This window comes from Pseudophryne corroboree (genome assembly GCF_028390025.1).
Source record: "Pseudophryne corroboree isolate aPseCor3 chromosome 3 unlocalized genomic scaffold, aPseCor3.hap2 SUPER_3_unloc_66, whole genome shotgun sequence".
Taxonomy (NCBI): Eukaryota; Metazoa; Chordata; class Amphibia; order Anura; family Myobatrachidae; genus Pseudophryne; species Pseudophryne corroboree.
This window is the reverse complement of record NW_026967559.1, coordinates 552,985-579,865: the sequence shown is the minus strand read 5'-3', so window position 1 is coordinate 579,865 and position 26,881 is coordinate 552,985. Positions and strand designations below refer to the sequence as shown.

Here is a 26,881-nt window from a genome sequence, read left to right as displayed (position 1 = left end):
ATGGCCGCTGCTCCTGACGTCACTACTCGGCCAGGGAACCTATTGCTGCTGCCGGACTGGTCTACAAGAAAATGGCCGCCGGCCTCCTGCACTGAGGACATATATGGGAATACTCATAACAGAGGTCGCGGCTGTGGGCGGGGTGTAGTAGAGGAGGGGCCAGTAACCATGAAGCATCCTGCGCCAATCATGCCCGTTTTCCTGCCTGTGCGTTCCACCTTACTTCCGGACTGTGCGTTCCACATACAGGAAGTGAATTTTCATCGACTGCAGCAGCCTCCCAGTGTTACTGTAGATATAAGTGAAATCACTGTGTCATTCCAACGTCCCCTCACCTCCCCAGTCATGTCCCTGTATTATTACTATAGATATAAGTAAAATCACTGTCATTCCAACGTCCCCTCACCTCCCCAGGCATGTCCCTGTATTATTACTATTGATATACGTGATTTCACTGAGACTCCCAGATCTCCTCACCTCCCTAGTCATGTCCCTGTATTATTACTATAGATATAAGTGATGTAACTGTGATATCACCACAACTCCCAATGTATTATAATAATAATAATAATAATAATAATACCAGGACGCCACTGTCACTATCCGGGTATCTGGACGTCATTAAGCAAAAAAGTTTTTTAACCGAGGTTAAGAATCGGGCGCAAGGTAGGCTGGTGTTCTAATTATGGCAGCTGCTAAAAAACAGGTCTAGTCAGTCCTGAAAACACTATAAACAATAAACAACAAACAGAGTAGCAGCGCTATAAGGTTGAATGTATAAATCAATATAAATCATTAATAAATCATGGTGGAGATGAAGACACGTGGAGCTGAATGAACTGAAGGTGAAAAAATGGGTTAATTTAATAAAAATAATACATACAATATATCAATATAACTTATCCTTTATACCCTTTACCCCTGATTACAGAGCTCTTTGATAGAGTTAGTGATGCAACCATTTTCACAAAGCTGGACTTGAGGCGTGCCTACAATCTCATCCGAATCCATGAGGGTGACGAGTGGAAGACCGCCTTTAACACCCGTGACGGACATTATGAGTACCTCGTCATACCCTTCGGATTGAGCAACGCTCCAGCAGTCTTCCAGCACTTCATGAATGAGATCTTCAGGGACATCCTTTCACCTTCTGAAGCAACGGTTCATCTCTGCACCAGTTCTGAAACAGCCCGATACCGACTCTCCTTTTATCTTAGAGGTAGATGCCTCCTCCGTTGGAGTAGGAGCAGTGTTATCCCAGAGGGCCAAAGATGGACATCTACATCCTTGCAGTTTCTTCTCCCGGAAGTTCTCCCCAGCTGAGCGCAACTATGCCATTGGCGATCAGGAGTTGCTAGCCATCAAGCTCGCTCTGGAGTAGTGGAGATACCTGTTGGAGGGAGCTTCTCATTCAATCACCATACTTACCGACCACAAAAATCTTTTATATCTCAAAGGCGCACAATGTCTGAACCCTCGTCAGGTCAGATGGGCACTTTTCTCCTCTAGGTTTGTCTGTCCGGGTTCTCAGAATCATACGGCCGATGCCCTTTCCCGCTCATGGGAGCAAGAAAATGAGTCCGAGTCTGCAGACAAGCATCCTATTATTAATCCGTTGGCATTCTCCATGGTAGGGATGGACTCTACGCCCCCACCAGGGAAAAGTTTTGTTAAGCCAGTTCTAAGGAAGAAGCACATGCATTGGGCCCATGCTTCCCGTTTTGCTGGACATACAGGCATTCAGAAAACCCTTGAATTTACCTCTAGGTCCTACTGGTGGCCAACTCTGAAGAAGGACGTTATGGAATTTATTGCCTCCTGCCCAAAGTGTGCCCACCACAAAGTCTCCCGCCAGTCGCCTGCGGGGCAACTGGTTCCATTATCTGTTCCCCGTCGACCATGGACCCATTTGTCGATGGACTTTGTTACTGATCTACCCATGTGCAACAAGTTTAATACCATCTGGGTGGTAGTTGACCGGTTCACCAAGATGGCACATTTCATCCCTCTCACCGGTCTTCCGTCAGCTTCCAAGTTGGCTCAAGTGTTTATACAAGAGATCTTCCGACTTCACGGTCTTCCTGAAGAGATCATCTCGGATCGTGGAGTACAATTTGTAGCCAAATTTTGGCGAAATTTGTGTCAAGCCCTCCAAGTCAAGTTAAAGTTTTCCACAGCTTACCGTCCTCAGACCAATGGTCAAACCGAGAGGGTGAATCAGGACTTGGAGGCCTTCCTCCGTATATATGTGTCCTCCTCTCAAGATGACTGGGTTCAACTCCTTCCTTGGGCCAAGTTCAGCCACAACAATCAATACCATTCCTCATCTTCTTAGACACCATTCTTCATTAATTATGGATTCCACCATAAAGTCCCAGAATTTCAACCGCTTCCCGCAACTTCTGTTCCAGCAGTGGATGTCACCTTGCGTCAGTTTTCATATAACTGGAAGAACGTCTGCGCAGCCCTGCTTAAAGCCTCATCCAGGTATAAGAAGTTTGCCGATAGGAAGCGTAGAGCGGTTCCTGCTCTCAAAGTGGGTGATCGTGTGTGGTTGTCCACGAAGAATTTGAGGTTGAGAGTTCCCAGCATGAAATTTGCACCTCGCTACATCGGTCCCTTCAAGATTGAACAAGTCATCAATCCTGTTGCCTACAGATTACAGTTACCACCCTTCTTGAAAATACCCAGGACATTCCATGTTTCCTTGTTGGAACCGCTGATCCTGAATCGGTTTCATTCCGCACTTCCTCCAGCTCCCAAAGTTCAGACTCAACGGGGAGTCGAGTACGAGGTGGCCAAGATTTTGGACTCACGTTTCCGTTACGGTCAGTTACAGTATCTCATTGACTGGAAGGGCTATGGTCCTGAAGAACGCTCTTGGACTAATGCCTCAGATGTCCATGCTCCTGCCTTGGTCCGAAATTTCCACTCAAAGTTTCCTTTAAAGCCTAAGAAGTGTCCTGGGGCCACTCCTAAAGGGGGGGTGCTGTCACGATCCGGGTATCTGGACGCCATTACCTGCCATTTAGGTGTCTTCTGAGACTGGCCCAGCGTTCCAAGTCCGGATCTCATCTGTGTCAACACTCTGCACATCCCTCCTGTCATTCTGAGACACTACCACAGCGGCGCCATGTTTGAATCCAACATGGTGTATCCTGTCCTCCACGGCCTCCACCGCCATTACTGTGTTATTGCTGCAGGTTCTCAGAATCGTGTATCATGCCTGCCGCGGCCTCTGCTGCCCTCCAAGTGTCTCAGCATATAACAGTCATCTGGCGTCTTCTGTCCTCCGCGGCCATCGCCGCCATTATCACTATGTTTGCACATTGCTTTTCAAACCAGTTTTCCCTCCAGGTTCCAGCATGGGCGCAGCCATGTTGGATTTGATCACATGCTCCAATTCCTCCAATCCACCGTCTCAGGAATCTGCATAATTGCCCAGCCAATGCCTGCATAGCTGCAGGTATAAGTATTCTGTGTCTGGGCCAGATAGATGTCAGTGCTTTGAATGTCATACCTTGTTCCAGTCTCTCTCTCCTGTGGCTTGTTTCTCCAGGTTCCAGTTCCTGTCTCCAGCATCCAGTTTTCATCTTGCAGTGCAGCCTGACTCTACAGCCTTCCGTGACTGTCCAGTTTTCCAGCTATCTACTATCTGCTTCCAGCAGCCAGCTTTCAACAGACTTCAGCTTCTACAAAACACCTTTGCTGATCCAGCGGATTCTATCTTACTAGCAGTATCCACTACCACCGGTAATCATCTATCAGCTAATCTGTTTCTACGCTCCCTAGCATCTCACATCATCCACTCTGTGTTTCATCACCTGGCTGGTTCCATCCAGCATCCACTCCGTGACTTTAGTACCTGGCTGATTCCATTCAGCATCCACTCCGTGTCTTACCACCTGGCTGATTCCATTCAGCATCCACTCCGTGTCTTACCACCTGGCTGATTCCATTCAGCATCCACTCCGTGTCTTACCACCTGGCTGATTCCATTCAGCATCCACTCCGTGTCTTACCACCTGGCTGGTTCCATCCAGCTGATACAGCAGCATACTCAAGTTACAGATTCACCTGCTACAACTACTGGCATGTTCCTCGGCTATCTCCACTACTACAACCAGGCCTGGTAAGGTTATTTAGTCAAAGGACTATAACATCTGTTCTGAACCTACCAGTGCTCTGTGATACCTTCCATGGTTACGTATTCCCCGAACTGTATTATTTGCCACTGTCATTGCTAAGTTTTAAAGCTGCTTGTCATTTCACGGAGTCTGTTAAATAAACTTTTATTTTGAATTTTAAACTGGTTGTCATGGTCACACCTTCGGGTAATCAATCTGCACTTACATGTCCAGGGGTCTGATTAAACCACCCAGGTTTAATTTAATCTCAGCCCCTATAACTGAGGCTTCCTCCCGTCAGCCTAAACCCTCAGTTGTGACAGCCACAAGCTGCTGTCACTGTATAATAATAACCACACACAAAAACCTGCTCCCCCTGTATTATACTAATAACAACAGGAAACGCTATTCTGCTCTTACATTAAAGTAATAATAAAATGACACCACAGGCTGCTCCATCTGCAAAAAAATAATAAAGGACACAACAGGCTGTTCCCAATGTATAATAATAATAATAATAATAATAACAACATCAACAACAGGACACCACAGGTTGCTGCCTCTGTATAATAATATGTGGACACTACTAGCTACTCCTTTATAATATTAATAAAAGGACAACAAAGGCTGCTCCTCCTGTATAATAATAATAATAATAATAATAATAATAACAACAACAACAATAACTGCACACCACAGGCTATTCCCCCTGTATAATAATAATAATGCTTCCCATGTATAATAATAACAGGACATCACAGGCTGCTCCTACTGTATAATAACAGGACACCACATGCTGCTCTCCCTGTATAATAATAATAATAGGACAACACAGGCTGCTTCCCCTGTATAATAATAATAACTGTACACCACAGACCGCTCCCTCTGTATAATAATAACAGAATACCACAGGCTGCTCCTCCTGTATAAAAATAATAATAATAGTAATAATAATAATAACAACAACAACAACAGAAAACCATAGGCTGCTCCCCCTGTAGAGTAGGATGTCACAGGCTGCTCCTCCTGTCTATTATGACAACACAGAATGCTACCCCTGTATATTATTGCAACACAGGCTTCTCCTTCTGTATACTGACAACACAGGATGCTACCCCTGTACAGCACAATGCCACACGACACAACACCTGTAATTTCCCGTGTATAGATTTACGGGAACAGCGGAGTCTGCGCCACATGTATTACGGTAACGGCGGGGTCTGCGCCACCTGTATTACGGTAACGGCGGAGTCTGCGCCACCTGTATTACGGTAACGGCGGAGTCTGCGCCACCTGTATTACGGTAACGGCGGAGTCTGCGCCACCTGTATTACGGTAACGGCGGGGTCTGCGCCACATGTATTACGGTAACGGCGGGGTCTGCGCCACCTGTATTACGGTAACGGCGGAGTCTGCGCCACCTGTATTACGGTAACGGCGGAGTCTGCGCCACCTGTATTACGGTAACGGCGGGGTCTGCGCCACCTGTATTACGGTAACGGCGGGCTCTGCTCCACCTGTATTACGGTAACGGCGGGGTCTGCGCCACCTGTATTACGGTAACGGCGGAGTCTGCGCCACCTGTATTACGGTAACGGCGGAGTCTGCGCCACCTGTATTACGGTAACGGCGGAGTCTGCGCCACCTGTATTACGGTAACGGCGGGGTCTGCGCCACATGTATTACGGTAACGGCGGGGTCTGCGCCACCTGTATTACGGTAACGGCGGAGTCTGCGCCACCTGTATTACGGTAACGGCGGAGTCTGCGCCACCTGTATTACGGTAACGGCGGGGTCTGCGCCACCTGTATTACGGTAACGGCGGGCTCTGCTCCACCTGTATTACGGTAACGACGGGGTCTGCGCCACCTGTATTACGGTAACAGCGGGGTCTGCGCCACCTGTATTACGGTAACGGCGGGGTCTGCGCCACCTTTATTACTGTAACGGCGAGGTCTGCGCCACCTGTATTACGGTAACGGCGGGCTCTGCTCCACCTGTATTACGGTAACGACGGGGTCTGCGCCACCTGTATCACTGTAACGGCGGGGTCCGCGCCACCCGTATCACGGTAACGGCGGGGTCCGCACAACCTGTGTCACAGTAACGGCGGGGTCCGCGCCACCTGTGTCACGGTAACGGCAGGGTCTGCGCCACCTGTATTACAGTAACGGCGGGTTCTGCGCCACCTGTATTATGGTAGCGGCGGGGTCTGCGCCACCTGTATTACGGTAATGGCGGGGTCTGCGCCACCTGTATTACGGTAACGGCGGGGTCTGCACCACCTGTATTACGGTAACGGCAGGGTCTGCGCCACCTGTATTACGGTAACGGCGGGGTATGCGCCACCTGTATTACGGTAACGACGGGGTCTGCGCCACCTGTATCACTGTAACGGCGGGGTCCGCGCCACCCGTATCACGGTAACGGCGGGGTCCGCACAACCTGTGTCACAGTAACGGCGGGGTCCGCGCCACCTGTGTCACGGTAACGGCGGGGTCTGCGCCACCTGTATTACAGTAACGGCGGGTTCTGCGCCACCTGTATTATGGTAGCGGCGGGGTCTGCGCCACCTGTATTACGGTAATGGCGGGGTCTGCGCCACCTGTATTACGGTAACGGCGGGGTCTGCACCACCTGTATTACGGTAACGGCAGGGTCTGCGCCACCTGTATTACGGTAACGGCGGGGTATGCGCCACCTGTATTACGGTAACGGCGGGGTCTGCGCCACATGTATTACAGTAATAGGACACTAGAGTGTCAGCCACCTGTACAGGGATAATGCAGCACCAGAGGCTGCTCCAGCTGCACTATAACAAGGCACCAGAGGCTGCTCCCCCTGTAGTACAGAACCTGACACCAGAGCTGCTCAGCCTATAGAATAATAATAATAATAATATCATTACCTGCTGCCAGACACAGCAATGGCTGCTCTCTGCTCCTGCTGCCTTGTGGGAATGATAGAAGGAAGGCGGAGCTCAGACCAGGGGAAAATGGCCGCCGCTCCTGACGTCACTACACGGCCAGCGAACCTATTGCTGCTGCCGGACTGGTCTACAAGAAAATGGCCGCCGGCCTCCTGCACTGAGGACATGTATGGGAATACTCATAACAGAGGTCGGGCTGTGGGCGGGGTGTAGTAGAGGAGGGGCCAGTAACCATGAAGCATCCTGCGCCAATCATACCCTACTTCCTGCCTGTGCGTTCCACCTTACTTCCGGACTGTGCGTTCCACATACAGGAAGTGAGTTTTAATCGCCTGCTGCCTCGCAGTGTCCGCGGAGATCAGGTAATGGCGTCTTACTATACAGGGGGAGCAGCCTGTAGTGTCCTGTTATTATTATTATACAGGGGGAGGAGTCTGTGGTGTCCTGATATTATTACTATACAGGGGGAGCAGCCTGTGGTGTCCTGTTGTTATTACTATACAGGGGAGCAGCCTGTGGTGTCCTGATATTATTATTATACAGGGGGAGCAGCCTGTGGTGTCCTGATATTATTACTATACAGGGGGAGCAGCCTGTGGTGTCCTGTTGTTATTACTATACAGGGGAGCAGCCTGTGGTGTCCTGATATTATTATTATACAGGAGGAGCAGCCTGTGGTGTCCTGTTGTTATTACTATACAGGGGAGCAGCCTGTGGTGTCCTGTTGTTATTACTATACAGGGGAGCAGCCTGTGGTGTCCTGATATTATTACTATACAGCATACTTGCCTACCTGACCCTCTCCATGAGGGAGAAAATGCTCTGTTCCTGGACTTTCCTGGTAGTGTATGATTGCCATCACCTGTGGTGAGCTAGGTAATTGATAAGAAAGGTGTCACCACAGGTGATGGCAATCATACATTACCAGGAAAGTCCAGGAACAGAGCATTTTCTCCCTCATGGAGAGGGTCAGGTAGGCAAGTATGCTATACAGGGGGAGCAGCATGTGGTGACCTGTTGTTATTACTATACAGGGGAGCAGCCTGTGGTGTCCTGATATTATTACTATACAGGGGGAGCAGCCTGTGGTGTCCTGTTATTATTATTATACAGGGGGAGCAGCCTGTGGTGACCTGTTGTTATTACTATACAGGGGAGCAGCCTGTGGTGTCCTGATATTATTACTATACAGGGGGAGCAGCCTGTGGTGTCCTGTTATTATTATTATACAGGGGGAGCAGCCTGTGGTGACCTGTAGTTATTATTATACAGGGGGAGCAGCCTGTGGTGTCCTGATATTATACACACATAAAGGGGCGATGTACACACCCTGCCTGCCTCCCATACCCTCCTCTCCTGTCTGTCCCCTTCTATCCCCTCACCTGCCGCCCCCTGCCTGTCCCCTTCTATCCCCCTCACCTGCCGCCCCCTGCCTGTCCTCTTCTATCCCCCTCACCTGCCTCCCCCTCCCTGTCCCCTTCTATCCCCCTCACCTGCCGCCCCCTGCCTGTCCCCTTCTATCCCCCTCACCTGCCTCCCCCTCCCTGTCCCCCTCACCTGCCTGTCCCCTTCTTTCCTCCTCACCTGCCTCCCCCTGCCTGTCCCCTTCTATCCCCCTTACCTGCTTCCCCCTCCATGTCCTCTTCTATCCCCTCACCTGCCTCCCCCTGCCTGTCCCCTTCTATCCCCCTCCCCTGCCTGTCCCCTTCTATCCCCCTTACCTGCTTCCCCCTCCCTGTCCTCTTCTATCCCCTCACCTGCCTCCCCCTGCCTATCCCCTTCTATCCCCCTCACCTGCCGCCCCCTGCCTGTCCTCTTCTATCCCCCTCACCTGCCTCCCCCTCCCTGTCCCCTTCTATCCCCCTCACCTGCCTGTCCCCTTCTTTCCTCCTCACCTGCCTCCCCCTCCCTGTCCCCTTCTATCCCCCTCACCTGCCTGTCCCCTTCTTTCCTCCTCACCTGCCTCCCCCTGCCTGCCCCCTTCTATCCCCCTCCCCTGCCTGTCCCCTTCTATCCCCCTTACCTGCCTCCCCCTGCCTGTCCCCTTCTATCCCCCTCACCTGCCTCCCCCTGCCTGTCCCCTTCTTTCCTCCTCACCTGCCTCCCCCTGCCTGTCCCCTTCTATCCCCCTCACCTGCCTCCCTTCTTTCCTCCTCACCTGCCGCCCCCTCCCTGTCCCCTTCTATCCCCCTCACCTGCCGCCTCCTGCCTGTCCCCTTCTATCCCCCCTCACCTGCCGCCCCCTGCCTGTCCTCTTTTATCCCCCTCACCTGCCTGTCCCCTTCTATCCCCCTCACCTGCCGCCTCCTGCCTGTCCCCTTCTATCCCCCCTCACCTGCCGCCCCCTGCCTGTCCTCTTTTATCCCCCTCACCTGCCGCCCCCTCCTTGTCCCCTTCTATCCCCCTCACCTGCCTCCCCCTGCCTGTCCCCTTCTATCCCCCTCCCCTGCCTGTCCCCTTCTATCCCCCTTACCTGCTTCCCCCTCCCTGTCCTCTTCTATCCCCTCACCTGCCTCCCCCTGCCTATCCCCTTCTATCCCCCTCACCTGCCGCCCCCTGCCTGTCCTCTTCTATCCCCCTCACCTGCCTCCCCCTCCCTGTCCCCTTCTATCCCCCTCACCTGCCTGTCCCCTTCTTTCCTCCTCACCTGCCTCCCCCTCCCTGTCCCCTTCTATCCCCCTCACCTGCCTGTCCCCTTCTTTCCTCCTCACCTGCCTCCCCCTGCCTGTCCCCTTCTATCCCCCTCCCCTGCCTGTCCCCTTCTATCCCCCTTACCTGCCTCCCCCTGCCTGTCCCCTTCTATCCCCCTCACCTGCCTCCCCCTGCCTGTCCCCTTCTTTCCTCCTCACCTGCCTCCCCCTGCCTGTCCCCTTCTATCCCCCTCACCTGCCTCCCTTCTTTCCTCCTCACCTGCCGCCCCCTCCCTGTCCCCTTCTATCCCCCTCACCTGCCGCCTCCTGCCTGTCCCCTTCTATCCCCCCTCACCTGCCGCCCCCTGCCTGTCCTCTTTTATCCCCCTCACCTGCCTGTCCCCTTCTATCCCCCTCACCTGCCGCCTCCTGCCTGTCCCCTTCTATCCCCCCTCACCTGCCGCCCCCTGCCTGTCCTCTTTTATCCCCCTCACCTGCCGCCCCCTCCTTGTCCCCTTCTATCCCCCTCACCTGCCTCCCCCTGCCTGTCCCCTTCTATCCCCCTCACCTGCCTCCCCCTGCCTGTCCCCTTCTATCCCCCTCACCTGCCGCCTCCTGCCTGTCCCCTTCTATCCCCCCTCACCTGCCGTCCCCTGCCTGTCCTCTTTTATCCCCCTCACCTGCCGCCCCCTGCCTGTCCTCTTTTATCCCCCTCACCTGCCGCCCCCTCCTTGTCCCCTTCTATCCCCCTCACCTGCTTCCCCCTCCCTGTCCCCTTCTATCCCCCTTACCTGCTTCCCCCTCCCTGTCCCCTTCTATCCCCTCACCTGCCGCCCCCTCCCTGTCCCCTTCTATCCCCCTCACCTGCCGCCCCCTCCCTGTCCCCTTCTATCCCCCTCACCTGCTTCCCCCTCCCTGTCCCCTTCTATCCCCTCACCTGCCGCCCCCTGCCTGTCCCTTTATCCCCCTCACCTGCCAGACCCTGCCTGTCCTCTTCTATCCCCCTCACCTGCCTCCCCCTCCCTATCCCCTTCTATCCCCCTCACCTGCTTCCCCCTCTGTCCTCTTCTATCCCCATCACCTGCCGCCCCCTGCCTGTCCCCTTCTATCCCCCCTCACCTGCCGCCCCCTGCCTGTCCTCTTTTATCCCCCTCACCTGCCGCCCCCTCCTTGTCCCCTTCTATCCCCCTCACCTGCCTCCCCCTGCCTGTCCCCTTCTATCCCCCTCACCTGCCTCCCCCTGCCTGTCCCCTTCTATCCCCCTCACCTGCCGCCTCCTGCCTGTCCCCTTCTATCCCCCCTCACCTGCCGTCCCCTGCCTGTCCTCTTTTATCCCCCTCACCTGCCGCCCCCTGCCTGTCCTCTTTTATCCCCCTCACCTGCCGCCCCCTCCTTGTCCCCTTCTATCCCCCTCACCTGCTTCCCCCTCCCTGTCCCCTTCTATCCCCCTCACCTGCTTCCCCCTCCCTGTCCCCTTCTATCACCTCACCTGCTTCCCCCTCCCTGTCCCCTTCTATCACCTCACCTGCCGCCCCCTCCCTGTCCCCTTCTATCCCCTCACCTGCTGCCCCCTCCCTGTCCCCTTTTATCCCCCTCACCTGCTTCCCCCTCCCTGTCCCCTTCTATCCCCTCACCTGCCGCCCCCTGCCTGTCCCTTTATCCCCCTCACCTGCCGCCCCCTGCCTGTCCTCTTCTATCCCCCTCACCTGCCTCCCCCTCCCTATCCCCTTCTATCCCCCTCACCTGCTTCCCCCTCTGTCCTCTTCTATCCCCCTCACCTGCCGCCCCCTGCCTGTCCCCTTCTATCCCCCTCACCTGCTTCCCCCTCTGTCCTCTTCTATCCCCCTCACCTGCCGCCCCCTGCCTGTCCTCTTTTATCCCCCTCACCTGCCGCCCCCTCCTTGTCCCCTTCTATCCCCCTCACCTGCTTCCCCCTCCCTGTCCCCTTCTATCCCCCTCACCTGCTTCCCCCTCCCTGTCCCCTTCTATCCCCTCACCTGCCGCCCCCTCCCTGTCCCCTTCTATCCCCTCACCTGCCGCCCCCTCCCTGTCCCCTTCTATCCCCCTCACCTGCTTCCCCCTCCCTGTCCCCTTCTATCCCCTCACCTGCCGCCCCCTGCCTGTCCCTTTATCCCCCTCACCTGCCGTCCCCTGCCTGTCCTCTTCTATCCCCCTCACCTGCCTCCCCCTCCCTATCCCCTTCTATCCCCCTCACCTGCTTCCCCCTCTGTCCTCTTCTATCCCCCTCACCTGTCGCCCCCTGCCTGTCCTCTTCTATCCCCATCACCTGCCGCCCCCTGCCTGTCCTCTTCTATCCCCCTCACCTGCCGCCCTCTGCCTGTCCCCTTCTATCCCCCTCACCTGCCGCCCCCTGCCTGTCCCCTTCTATCCTCCTCACCTGCCACCCCCTGTCTGTCCTCTTCTATCCCCCTCACCTGCCGCCCCCTGCCTGTCCTCTTCTATCCCCTCACCTGCCGCCCCCTGCCTGTCCTCTTCTATCCCCTCACCTGCCGCCCCCTGCCTGTCCTCTTCTATCCCCCTCACCTGCTGCCCCCTGCCTGTCCCCTTCTATCCCCCTCACCTGCCGCCCCCTGCCTGTCCCCTTCTATCCCCCTCACCTGCCGCCCCCTGCCTGTCCTCTTCTATCCCCCTCACCTGCCGTCCCTGCCTGTCCTCTTCTATCCCCCTCACCTGCCGTCCCCTGCCTGTCCCCTTCTATCCCCCTCACCTGCCTGTCCTCTTCTATCCCCCTCACCTGCCGCCCCTGCCTGTCCTCTTCTATCCCCCTCACCTGCCGTCCCCTGCCTGTCCCCTTCTATCCCCCTCACCTGCCTGTCCTCTTCTATCCCCTCACCTGCCGCCCCTGCCTGTCCTCTTCTATCCCCCTCACCTGCCTCCCCCTCCCTATCCCCTTCTATCCCCCTCACCTGCTTCCCCCTCTGTCCTCTTCTATCCCCCTCACCTGTCGCCCCCTGCCTGTCCTCTTCTATCCCCATCACCTGCCGCCCCCTGCCTGTCCTCTTCTATCCCCCTCACCTGCCGCCCTCTGCCTGTCCCCTTCTATCCCCCTCACCTGCCGCCCCCTGCCTGTCCCCTTCTATCCTCCTCACCTGCCACCCCCTGTCTGTCCTCTTCTATCCCCCTCACCTGCCGCCCCCTGCCTGTCCTCTTCTATCCCCTCACCTGCCGCCCCCTGCCTGTCCTCTTCTATCCCCTCACCTGCCGCCCCCTGCCTGTCCTCTTCTATCCCCCTCACCTGCTTCCCCCTCCCTGTCCCCTTCTATCCCCTCACCTGCCGCCCCCTGCCTGTCCCTTTATCCCCCTCACCTGCCGTCCCCTGCCTGTCCTCTTCTATCCCCCTCACCTGCCTCCCCCTCCCTATCCCCTTCTATCCCCCTCACCTGCTTCCCCCTCTGTCCTCTTCTATCCCCCTCACCTGTCGCCCCCCTCTGTCCTCTTCTATCCCCCTCACCTGTCGCCCCCTGCCTGTCCTCTTCTATCCCCATCACCTGCCGCCCCCTGCCTGTCCTCTTCTATCCCCCTCACCTGCCGCCCTCTGCCTGTCCCCTTCTATCCCCCTCACCTGCCGCCCCCTGCCTGTCCCCTTCTATCCTCCTCACCTGCCACCCCCTGTCTGTCCTCTTCTATCCCCCTCACCTGCCGCCCCCTGCCTGTCCTCTTCTATCCCCTCACCTGCCGCCCCCTGCCTGTCCTCTTCTATCCCCTCACCTGCCGCCCCCTGCCTGTCCTCTTCTATCCCCCTCACCTGCTGCCCCCTGCCTGTCCCCTTCTATCCCCCTCACCTGCCGCCCCCTGCCTGTCCCCTTCTATCCCCCTCACCTGCCGCCCCCTGCCTGTCCTCTTCTATCCCCCTCACCTGCCGTCCCTGCCTGTCCTCTTCTATCCCCCTCACCTGCCGTCCCCTGCCTGTCCCCTTCTATCCCCCTCACCTGCCTGTCCTCTTCTATCCCCCTCACCTGCCGCCCCTGCCTGTCCTCTTCTATCCCCCTCACCTGCCGTCCCCTGCCTGTCCCCTTCTATCCCCCTCACCTGCCTGTCCTCTTCTATCCCCTCACCTGCCGCCCCTGCCTGTCCTCTTCTATCCCCCTCACCTGCCGCCCCCTGCCTGTCCCCTTCTATCCCCCTCACCTGCCGTCCCCTGCCTGTCCCCTTCTATCCCCCTCACCTGCCGCCCTCTGCCTATCCTCTTCTATCCCCCTCACCTGCCGCCCCCTGCCTGTCCCCTTCTATCCCCCTCACCTGCCGCCCCCTGCCTGTCCCCTTCTTTCCTCCTCACCTGCCTCCCCCTCCCTGTCCCCTTCTATCCCCCTCACCTGCCGCCCCCTGCCTGTCCCCTTCTATTCCCATCAACTGCCGCCTCCTGCCTGTCCCCTTCTATCCCCCCTCACCTGCCTACCCCTGTCTGTCCCCTTCTATTCCCCTCACCTGACGCCTCCTGCCTCTCCCCTTCTATCCCCCTCACCTGATGTGACACCGCAACCCTGGCACTCCACATACATTCCCACTGTCCACTTTCTGTCAAGAACCTCATCTTCTCCCAGTCCTCAAACCCCGGCGCCCCTTTTCCACTGTCAACTCGTTCCTCAGCCCCCTCCCCCGCCTTGTCCCCCCCCCCCCCTGCCCCCTCACTCTCTGCTCTTGACTTTGCCACCTACTTCCCATCCAGAATTGACTCCCTATGGCAGGATATCACATCCCACCAGACCCTGAGCAACCCCCTCCTCCATTTCCCCCTCCCATCCCCTCCCCCCTCCTTACCTCCTGCCAACTCTGACATCTCTCTTCTCTGTATCTAGTGTGGAAGTCATGGCCCTCAGCCGTTCCTCACCCCCTCCACCTCCCCATGTGACCCGATCACCTCCCACCTCCTCCGCTACCTCTCTTCTTCTGCCTGTTCCCATCTTGCCCATCTCATTCTCTCCCTCTCATCAGACACTGTCCCCTCTGCCTTCCATCATGCTCTTGTCTCCCCTATTCTTAACCAACCTACCCTTCATCCAACCACTCTCTCCAACTATCGTCCATCTCTCTCCTCCTAACTCCTTGAGCGTATAGTCTACATCCGCCTGTCTTTCCTCACACTCACTGCTTGACCCATTCCAGCCTGGCTTCCGTCCTCTCCACTCCACTGATACTGCCCTCGCTAAAGTCTGCAAAGACCTCCATGCTGCCAGATCCAGTGATTACTACGCTCTGCTTATTCTCCTTCACCTCTCTGCTGCATTGGACACTGTGGACCACCCTCTGCTGCAATTACTTTTCTCTAGCATCCATAAGGGATATTGTAGACAGAATTAGAACCATGGGGTATAGACGGGTCCAAAGGAGCAAGTGCACTTTAAAAATTCTCCACTGGGTGTGCTGGCTCCTCCCCTCTATGCCCCTCCTACAGCTCAGTTTAGATAAAGAGCCCTCAGGAGAGGATGCACACTCTGCAGCTCCAGAGTTTTCCTTCATTTTGGGCAACAGTATACCTGTTTGGGCAACAGTATACCTGCACTATGGGAGATTTTTTTTTTGGGGGGGGAAGGTCACCGGCCTCCTGAGGTGAGAGCCGCTTCCCGTTGCATGACCACCGTCCTGAGGGGCTGTTTGTTCAGCGGGGCATGGCGCCTTGTCTGTCGCAGCCGCAGCATTGCGCACACCCCTGACACTGCCTGAAGGTGATCTTCAGTGGTGAGTACCAACCGGGGGGACCCGCTAGGGGGGGTCCCCCGGACAAATGTGCGGCTGAACCTCCTGGGGGGGACCCGCTATAGCCCCTGCGTGAGACTGGCTAAACACAGGTGAACCAAGCATTTATGTGAGGCTGTACATAGATAAGGAGACATGGCCAGTATAAATATACAGCAGTAGCTACGGCACCATGGCGTGGGGGCGGAGCTACATTAGAGCGGGCTCAGCGGCATATTGGCGTCTTCCTCTGCATGAGCTGCAGCAGCCTCCACAGCTCCTCCAGAACTGCCCCTGTATACACTGGTACCGGGTATAGGGGTGGGGGGAGCCGCTATCATTGTGCACAATAATCCCCTGTGGGGTTTTATAAAGAATCTCACTGTGGTTACACAGATGTAACAACCGCTGACAGCCTCACTGGGGCCGGTCACCATTGGGTGCGCTGGAGTCCTCTCTTCTCTGTCTCCTCTCACATGCAATAGGGCAGGCTTGTCATATATCATATCAGGCTGTACTGTGTGTGTATATTGTACTGTTTTCTACTACACTATGGTAAAACAGAAGTCTTGCAGTGTGTGTAATGCCAGGTTCTCTCCTAGCACATCCAGCTCAGTATCATGTGAGCAGTGTAGTCAGTCATCTCATGCTGATACTAATGTGGGGGAGAATGCGGAGCCCCCCTGGTTGGGGACTATAAAAACTATGATGTCTGATATGTCATCTCAGCTCACTGCAACTGCAAACAAGACACAAGAACTGCAACATGCAGTGGCTAGCCTTACTGCTAAGCGTCCCTCCCTGCCTACTTCACAGAAACCTGCTCTACCTGCACTCCTATCATATGATACTGATGATGATGTACAGGATGATGGGGATCCCACCCCAATCCAGGGTATTGAACCCCTCGTATTGGCTATTAAGGAGGTGTTAAAGCTCCTCCTGGGGGATGCAAGTACTCAGCAGTCATTTTTCCTCCCTCAAAAGGAACCAAAAGTCACATTCCCTGATTCCACGGAATTGGATGACTTATTTAAACTAGCCTGGAAGAATCCAGATAAAAAATATCATGGTGACGAAAAGGTTTCTGAATACCTTCCCCTTTGCCCCTGAAGGCAGAAAATTCTGGGAAGAATCCCCAGCCGTAGACGTCTCAGTGTCTCGCCTTTCTAAAAAGGCGGTGCTCCCTGCTCCGGGCTCCCTTACGGTGAAGGACCCGGCGGATAGGAAAATAGAGACCACTCTAAAATCTATTTTCTCCTACGTCCTAGAGGATGCTGGGGATGCTTCAAGAACCATGGGGTATAGACGGCATCCGCAAGAGACATGGGCACACTACAAGACTTTGAATGGGTGTGAACTGGCTCCTCCCTCTATGCCCCTGCTCCACACTCCAGTTAGATTCTGTGCCCGGTGAGACTGGTCACACACTGAGGAGCTCTCCTGAGTTTCTCTGAAAATACTTTTTGTTAGGTTTATTATTTTCAGGGAGATTTGTTGGCTACAGGCTCCCTGCATCGTGGGAGTGAGGGGAGAGAAGCAGACCTACTTCTTAAGAGTTCAAGGGCTCTGCGTCTTAGGCTACTGGACAACATTAGCTCCAGAGGGTTCGATCACTACGGTACGCCTAGCTGCTTTTTCCCGGAGCCGCGCCGTCACCCCCCTCACAAAGCCAGAAGATAGAAGCCGGATGAGTATGAGAAGATCAGAAGACTCCAGTGACGGCAGAAGAGGTGCCGCGCTGCGCGCCATGCTCCCACACATATCACAGCACTGCAGGGCGCAGGGAGGGGCGCCCTGGGCAGCATGAACACCTCAAATCAGACTGCCTTGAGTTATAACAGTGCCCCAGGCACTAGATAAGGGTCCCCCGCCAGTATAAACATATTTAAGCGGGACTGAAGCGCGATATGTAGTGGGCGGGGCTTAGCCCACATACCTCTGACCAGCGCCATTTTCTCTCCTCAGAAGCTACAGAGACGCAGGCCCTGTCCTCCACACAGCTGTACAAGTAACAGGGTGCAAAACGGGGGGACGCACAAATAAATTGGTGCTTATTTATATATATATAAAGCGCTAACAGGTCTGGGCAGTCATGTCACTGGCCTCAGTACCGGGATAGGCGCTGGGTGTGAGCTGGCAGAACGCTCTCTGTGTCTCTCTTGCAGGCTTTATTGTGGGTCTGTCTCCTATAGCCCCAGTGTGGTTGTGGGTGTCGGTACGTGTGTGTCGACATGTCTGAGGCTGAATGCTTTTCCCAGGAGGAGGCTGGAGTGGGGACAGAAAATACTGTGAGAGTGACCGTGTCTGCACCGCCGACGGATGATTGGATGAATATATGGAGAGTGTTTTAAACGCAAACGTGACTAAGTTGACTAAGAGATTTGATAAATCTGAGTCTAAGAACCAGACATGGAGGAAATCCATGGAAGATGCTTTGTCACAGGCCCAGACCCCTTCGGGGTCACAGAAACGTGCAGTTACCCAGATAGCAGAGACATATACCGACACAGACTCTGATTCCAGTGTCGACTATAATGATGCCAGATTACATCCAAAGCTGGCTAAGAGCATTCAGTACATGATCGTGATGATAAAAGACGTGTTACATATCACTGAGGACCCTGCTGTCCCTGATACTAGGGTCTGTATGTATAAAGGAAAGAAACCTGAGGTAACGTTTCCTCCCTCTCATGAACTGCACGCTCTTTTTGAAAAGGCTTGGGAAAATCCTGACAAAAAGATACAGGTTCCCAAAAGAATTCCAGTGACATATCCGTTCCCCTCTGGGGACAGGGAAAGGTGGATGTCAATCCCCACGGTAGACAAAGCTTTATCGCGTGTATCCAAAAAGGTGGCGCTTCCGTCCCCTGACACGGCAACCCTAAAGGATCCTGCGGATCGTAAGCAGGAAAATACCCTGAAATCCATTTATGTCACTACGGGGTCGCTACTCAGGCCTGCCGTTGCTGTGGCATGGGTGAGTAGCGCTATTGAAAGGTGGGCAGAGAACTTGTCATCTGAGGTAGATTCCCTAGATAGGGATAGCGTGCTTTTGACTTTGGGTCACATCAGGGATGCTGCAGCGTATTTAAAGGAAGCTGTGAGGGATATTGGCCTTTTGGGATCAAGGGCCAATGCCATGGCACTCTCAGCCAGGAGAGTGTTGTGGATTCATCAATGGAAAGCTGATGCTGACTCTAAGAAGGCGATAGAGTCTCTACCATTTAACGGTAGGGTCTTGTTTGGCGATGGCCTCACTGACCTGGTATCTACGGCTACCGCGGGTAAGTCATCGTTCCTGCCTTATGTTCCTGCACAGCAAAAGAAAACGCCCCACTATCGAGTGGTCTTCAGTATGCCAGCGGTCGGGCTCCCGGCGACCAGCATACCGGCGCCGTGAGCCTGACAGCCAGCATACCGACACTTATTCTCCCTCTTGGGGGTCCACGACCCCCTGGACCGTGCCCGTAGCATGGCGAGAGCAGGGAGCCCGCAAGGGGCTCATTTGCGCTCGCCACACTGTCGGTAAGCCGGCGATCAGGCTCCCGGCGCCGGTATGCTGGTCGCCGGGAGCCCGACCGCCGGCATATCGTAGTGAACCCCCCACTATCAAATGCAGTCCTTTCGGCCCAATAAATACAAAAAAGGACAAGGATCTTCTTTCCTTGCTACGAGAGGAAGGGGAAAAAGGTCACAAGCTGTGGCAAGTTCCCAAGAGCAGAAGTCCTCCCCGGCTTCTGCCAAATCCACTGCATGACGCTGGGGCTCCTCTGAGGGAGTCCGCACTGGTGGGGGCACGTCTCAAACTTTTCAGTCAGGTCTGGGTGCACTCGGCCCTGGACCCTTGTATAGTCGAAATAGTAACCCAAGGGTACAAATTGGAGTTTCAAGACGTGCCCCCTCACCCATTTTTCAAGTCGGTCTTGCCAGCATCTCTTCTAGAAAGGGAAATAGTAAGCGCTGCAATACTAAAGTTGTGTCACAGTCAAGTGATTGTCACTGTGCACCCGTCACAGCGGGTGGAAGGGTTTTATTCAAGCCTGTTCGTGGTCCCGAAGCCGGATGGTTCAGTCAGACCGATTCTGAACCTAAAATCACTCAATTTCTTTCTAAAGAAATTCAAATTCAAGATGGAATCTCTACGTGCAGTGATCTCCACGCTGGAAGAGGGGGATTTTATGGTGTCGGTCGACTTAAAGAATACCGACTTACACGTCCCCATATATCCTCCATATCAGGCTTATCTGAGGATTGCGGTACAGGATTGTCATTACCAATTTCTGACGTTGCCGTTTGGTCTGTCCACGGCTCCGAGGATTTTCACCAAAGTAATGGCGGAAATGATGGTTCTCCTGCGCAAGCAGGGAATCACAATTATCCTGTACTTGGACGATCTCCTCATAAAGGCGAGGTCCAAGGAGCAATTGTTGAAGAATGTGGCTCTTTCACTGACGATTCTGCAACAACACGGGTGGCTCCTAAATTTGCCAAAATAACAGTTGGATCCAACGACACGGCTTTCGTTTCTGGGAATGATTCTGGACACAGAATTGCAGAGAATTTTTCTTCCAATGGAAAAAGCTCTTGAATTACAGAACATGGTAAAACAATTTCTGAAACTAACAAAAGTGTCAGTTCTTCAATGCACTCGGTTGCTGGGGAAGATGGTGGCGGCCTACGAGGCCATTCCGTATATGGCAGGTTCCATGCAAGGGTGTTTCAGTGGAACCTGTTGGACCGGGTGGTCTTCAGTATGCCGACTGACGGGATCCCGGCGCACAGTATACCGATGCCGGAATCCCGACAGCCTGTATACCGACACTTATTCTCCCTCGTGGGATCCACGACCCCCCTGGACGGAGAATAAAAAAGCGTGGCGCTCATTTGCGCTCGCCACACTGCCGGTAAGCCGGCAGTCGGGCTCCCGGCGCCGGTATGCTGGTTGCCGGCATACCATACTGCACCCTGTTGGACCAATGGTCCGGGTCTCACCTGGACATGCATCGGAAGATAATTCTATCTCCCAGGACCAGAATCTCCCTTCTGTGGTGGCTGCACAGTTCTCACCTTCTGGAGGGGCGCAGGTTCAGGATTCAGGATTGGATCCTAGTGACCATAGATGCAAGCCTCCGTGGCTGGGGAGCAGTCACACAGGGAAGAAACTTTCAGGGAAAGTGGTACAGCCAAGAAGTTTTGTCTTATATAAAAAAAAAACTATAAAAAAAAAAAGGGGCAGACTAGATGGGCCAAGTGGTTCTTATCTGCCGAAAAATTCTATGTTTCTATGTTTTTAAGTGATGTCACTATGATGCTCTGAGATCTCCTCATCTCCCCAGTCATGTCCCTGTATTATTATTATAGATGTAAGTGGTTTCACTGTGACGCTTCCAGATCTTCTCACCTCCCCAGTCATATTCCTGTATTATAACTAGAGATATGTAATGTCACTGTGATGCTCCTAGATGCACTTACCTCCATAGTGATGTCCCTGTATTAATACTATAGATATAAGTGATGCCACTGTGACGTTTCCAGATCCCCATACCTCTCCAGTCATGTCCCTGTATAATTACTATAGATATAAGTGACGTCACTATGATGCTCTCATATCCCCTCACCTCCCCAATAATGTCCCTCTATAATTACTATAGATATAAGTGATGTCACAGTGACACTCCCAGATACCCTCACGTCCCCAATTATGTCCCTGTATTATTACTATAGATATAAGTTACATCACTGTGAAGCTCCCACATCACCATCACCTCCCCAGTCATGTCCCTGTATTATCACTATAGTTATAAGTGATGTAAATGTGACGCTACCAGATTTCCCCCACCCCCAGTCATGTCCCCGTATTATTATAGATGTAAGTGATGTCACTGTGACATTCCCACATGCCCTCACCTTCCCAGTCATGTCCCTGTATTATTACTATAGATTTAAGTGATGTCACTGTGACATTCCCAGATCCCCTCACTTCCCCAGTCATGTCCCTGTATTATTACTATAGATGTGAGATGTCACTGTGACATTCCCAGATGCCCTCACCTTTCCAGTCATGTCCCTGTATTATTAATATAGATGTAAGTGATGTCACTGTGAAGCTCCCAGACCCCCTCATCTCCCTATTCATGTCCCTGTGTTATTACAATAGATATAAGTGATGTCACTGTGAAGCTCCCAGACCCCCTCACCTCCCTATTCATGTCCCTGTATTACTATAGATATAAAAGTGATATCACAGTGATGCTCCCAGATCCCCTCACCTCCACAGTCATGTCCCTGTATTATTACTATAGATATAAGTGATGTCTCTGTGACTCTTACAGATTTCCTCACCTCCCCATTCATGACCTTGTATTATTACTAGAGATACAAGTAATGTCACTGTGACAGTCCCAGACCCCATCGCCTCACCAGTCATGTCCCTGTATTATTACTATAGATATAAGTGATGTCACTGTGACTTTCACAGATTTCCTCACCTCCCCATTCATGACCTTGTATTATTACTAGAGATACAAGTAATGTCACTGTGACAGTCCCAGACCCCATCACCTCCCCAGTCATGTCCCTATATTATTACTGTAGATATAAGTGAAATCACTGTGTCACTCCATCATCCCCTAACCAGTCATGTCCCTGTATTATTACTATAGATATAAGTGATGTCACTGTGACATCACCACCAATATATTATACTAATAATAACAGGACACCACAACCTGCTTCCCCTGTATAATAATAATAATGACAGGACACCACAGGCTGCTGCCCCTGTATTATAATAATAATAATAATAATAATAATAATAATAATAATAATAATAATATTAATAAATGGACCCCACTAGCTACTCCTTCTTTATAATATTAATAATAGGACAACAAAGGCTAGTCCTCCTGTATAATAATAAAAATAACAGGACACCACAGGCTGCTCCCCTGTATAATAATAATAATAATAATAATAATAATAATAATAACAACAACAACAAATGCACACCACAGGCTACTCCCCCTGTATAATAATAATAATGCTTCCCGTGTATAATAATAACAGGACACCACAGGCTGCTCCTCCTGTATAATAACAGGACACCACAGGCTGCTCCTCCTGTATAATAACAGGACACCACAGGCTGCTCCAACTGTATAAAACGACACCACAGGCTGCTCTCCCTGTATAAAAATAATAACTGAACACCACAGGCTGCTCCCTCTGTATAATAATAACAGGGCACCATAGGCTGCTCCTCCTGTATAATAATAATAATAATTATAACAGGACACAACAGGCTGATCCTCCTGAATAATAATAATAATAACAACAGGACACAACAGGCTGCTCCCCCTGTAGAGTAGGATGCCACAAGATGCTCCTCCTGTCTATTATGACAAGACAGGATGCTACCCCTGTATATTATTGCAACACAGGCTGCTCCTCCTGTATACTATGACAACACAAGATGTTACCCCTGTATATTATGACAACACCGGCCACTCCCCCTGTATAGTATGACAGCACATGATGCTACCCCTGTATACTATGACAGCACAGGCCGCTGCCTCTGTATATTATGACAACACACGCTGCTCCTCCTGTATACTATGATAACACAGGCCGCTCCCGCTGTACAGCACAATGCCACAGGACACAACACCTGTAATGTCCCGTGTATAGAATTACGGTAACGGTGGGGTCTGCGCCACATGTACTACGGTAATGGGAGGGTCTGCCCCACCTGTATTACGGTAACGGTGGGGTCTGCGCCACCTGTATTACGGTAATGATGGGGTCTGCGCCACCTGTATTACGGTAACGATGGGGTCTGCGCCACCTGTATTACGGTAACAGAGGGGTCTGCGCCACCTGTATTACGGTAACAGAGGGGTCTGCGCCACCTGTATCACTGTAACGGTGGGGTCCGCGTCACCTGTATTACTGTAACGGCGGGGTCCACAGCACCTGTGTCACGGTAACTGCGGGGTCTGTGCCACCTGTGTCATGGTAACGGCGGGGTCCGCGCCACCTGTATTACGGTAACGGCGGGGTCTGCGCCACCTGTATTACGGTAACGGCGGGGTCTGCGCCACCTGTATTACGGTAACTGCACCACATGTATTACGGTAACGGCGGGGTCTGCGCCACGACCTGTAATACGGTAATAGGACACTAGAGTGTCAGCCACCTGTACAGGGATAATGCAGCACCAGAGGCTGCTCCAGCTGCACTATAACAAGGCACCAGAGGCTGCTCCCCCTGTAGTACAGAACCTGACACCAGAGCTGCTCAGCCTATAGAATAATAATAATAATATCATTACCTGCTGCCAGACACAGCAATGGCTGCTCTCTGCTCCTGCTGCCTTGTGGGAATGATAGAAGGAAGGCGGAGCTCAGACCAGGGGAAAATGGCCGCCCCTCCTGACGTCACTACACGGCCAGGGAACCTATTGCTGCTGCAGCTGCTGCTGGACTGGTCTACCTTACTTCCGGACTGTGCGTTCCACCTTACTTCCGGACTGTGCGTTCCACATACAGGAAGTGAGTTTTCATCGACTGCTGCAGCCACCCAGTGTCCGTGGAGATCAGGTAATGGCGTCTTACTATACAGGGGGAGCAGCCTGTGGTGTCCTGTTATTATTATTATACAGGGGGAGTAGCCTGTGGTGTCCTGTTATTACTATACAGGAGGGAGCAGCCTGTGGTGTCCTGATATTTTTACTATACAGGAGGAGCAGCCCGTGGTGCACATACTGATGTCACTGGTGATACAAGGTTGTTACACATAGGGGGCGGTATATCTAAATAGGGGACGGTATACACACACAGGGGGCGGTATATACACATGGGGGGTGGTATACACACATAGGGGGTGGTATATACACATAGGGGGTGGTATATACACATAGGGGGTGGTATATACACATAGGGGGGTGCTATACACACACAGGGGGGCGGTATACACACATAGGGGGGCAGTATACACACATAGGGGGCAATATAAACACATAGGGGGCGGTATAAACATATAGGAGGTTGGTATACACACATGGGGGGCGGTATACAGACATGGGGGGCGGTATACAGACATGGGGGGCGGTATACAGACATAGGGGGACGGTATACAAACATGGGGGGACGGTATACAAACATGTGGGACGGTATACAAACATGTGGGACGGTATACACACGTAGGGGGCGGTATACACACATGGGGGGGTGATATACACACATAGGGGGGCGGTATATACACATGGGGTGGTATACACACATAGGGGGGTGGTATACACACATAGGGGGTGATATACACACATAGGGGTGCGGTATACAAACGTAAGGGGAACGGTATACACACGTAGGGGGAACGGTATACACACATAGGGGGCGGTATACACACATAGGGGGTGGTATTTACACATAGGGGGACGGTATACACACAGCGGGACGGTATACACACAGCGGGACGGAATACACACATAGGGGGGCGGTATATACACATAGGGGGCGGTATATACACATAGTGGGCGGTATATACACATAGGGGGACGGTGTATACACATGTGGGGCGGTATACACACATAGGGGGGTGGTATACACACATAGGGGGGTGGTATACACACATAGGGGGCGGTATATACAGGGGGCAGTATACACACATGGGGGCTGTATACACACATGGGGGCAGTATACACACATGGGGGCAGTATACACACATAAGGGAATGGTATACACACATAAGGGCATGGTATTCACACATAGGGAGGCTGTATACACACATAGGGGGTTGATATATACACATAGGGGGCGGTATACACACATAGGGGGCGGTATTTACACATAGGAGGACGGTATACACACACAGGGGGGTGGTGTACACACATGCGGGCTGTGTACACACATAGGGGGTGTTATACACACAAACGAGAACAGTATACACACATAGGGGGGCGGTATTTACACATAGGGGGGCGGTATTTACACGTAGGGTGGTGGTATTTACATGTAGGGGGCGGTATTTACACGTAGGGGGAGCGGTATACACACGTAGGGGGGCGGTATACACACGTAGGGGGGCGGTATACACACACGTAGGGGGACGGTATACACACATAGGGGAGACAGTATACACACATACCCCCCTTCCCTGCTACCCTTCTATCCCCCTCACCTGCCGCCCCTGCCTGTACCCTTCTATCCCCCTCATCTGCCGTCCCCTGCCTGTCCCCTTCTATCCCCCTCACCCTGGCACTCCGAATGCATTACTACTGTCCCTTTACGCCAAGAACCTCATCTCCCAGTCCTCAAACCCCAGCGCCCCTTTTCCACTATCAACTCGCTCCTCGCTCTTCGTCCGCCCCCTCACTCTCTGCTCTTGACTTTGCCACCTACTTCCCATCCAGAATTGACTCCCTATGGCAGATATCACATCCCACCAGACCCTGAGCAACCCCCTCCTGCATTTCCTGACCCCCCCCCCCCCCCTCCTTACCTCCTACCAACTCTGACATTTCTCTTGTCTATTTAGTGTGGAAGTCATGGCCCTCGGCCGTTCCTTACCCCCTCCAACTCACTATTTGACCCTATCACCTCCCACTTCCTCCACTACCTCTCTTCTTCTGCCTGTTCCAATCTCTTCCTTTCATCAGACACTGCCCCCTCTGCCTTCCATCATGCTCTTGTTTCCCCTATTCTTAAAAATCCTACCTTTGATCTAACGTATCTCTCCAACTATCGACCATCTCTCTCCTTCTAACTCCTTGAGCATATAGTCTACAACCGCCTGTCTTTCCTCACACTCACTGCTTGACCCATTCCAGCCTGGCTTCCGTCCTCTCCACTCCACTGATACTGCCCTCGCTAAAGTCTGCCAAGACCTCCATGCTGCCAGATCCAATGGTCTCTACTCTCTGCTTATTCTCCTTCACCTCTCTGCTGCATTGGACACTGTGGACCACCCTCTGCTGCAATTACTTTTCTCTGACGTCCTAGTGGATGCTGGGAACTCCGTAAGGACCATGAGGAATAGCGGCTCCGCAGGAGACTGGGCACAACTAAAGAAAGCTTTAGTACTACCTGGTGTGCACTGGCTCCTCCCACTATGACCCTCCTCCAGACCTCAGTTAGAATCTTGTGCACGGCCGAGCTGGATGCACACTAGGGGCTCTCCTGAGCTCCTAGAAAGAAAGTATAATTTAGGTTTTTTATTTTACAGTGAGACCTGCTGGCAACAGGCTCACTGCAACGAGGGACTAAGGGGAGAAGAAGCGAACCTACCTGCTTGCAGCTAGCTTGGGCTTCTTAGGCTACTGGACACCATTAGCTCCAGAGGGATCGACCGCAGGTGTTCGTTCCCGGAGCCGCGCCGCCTGTACCCCTTACAGAGCCAGAAGCAAGAAGATGGTCCGGAAAATCGGCGGCAGAAGACTTCAGTCTTCACCAAGGTAGCGCACAGCACTGCAGCTGTGCGCCATTGCTCCTCATGCACACCTC

General features: G+C 53.1%; 1 protein-coding gene and 1 pseudogene across 1 annotated transcript in view; one reads left to right on the top strand and one right to left on the bottom strand.

The window, feature by feature from the left end:
• Positions 1–26,881, bottom strand: part of LOC134984573 (zinc finger protein 585A-like) — a 207,174-nt pseudogene that overhangs the window by 35,886 nt on the left and 144,407 nt on the right.
• The window catches only part of LOC134984576 (oocyte zinc finger protein XlCOF6-like), a 66,199-nt gene continuing 46,607 nt past the window's right edge, over positions 7,290–26,881 (top strand). Inside the window, exon 1 of the mRNA XM_063950129.1 lies at positions 7,290–7,418. Within this exon, the coding sequence (XP_063806199.1) occupies positions 7,290–7,418 (129 nt within the window). The remainder of the gene's footprint in view (positions 7,419–26,881) is intronic.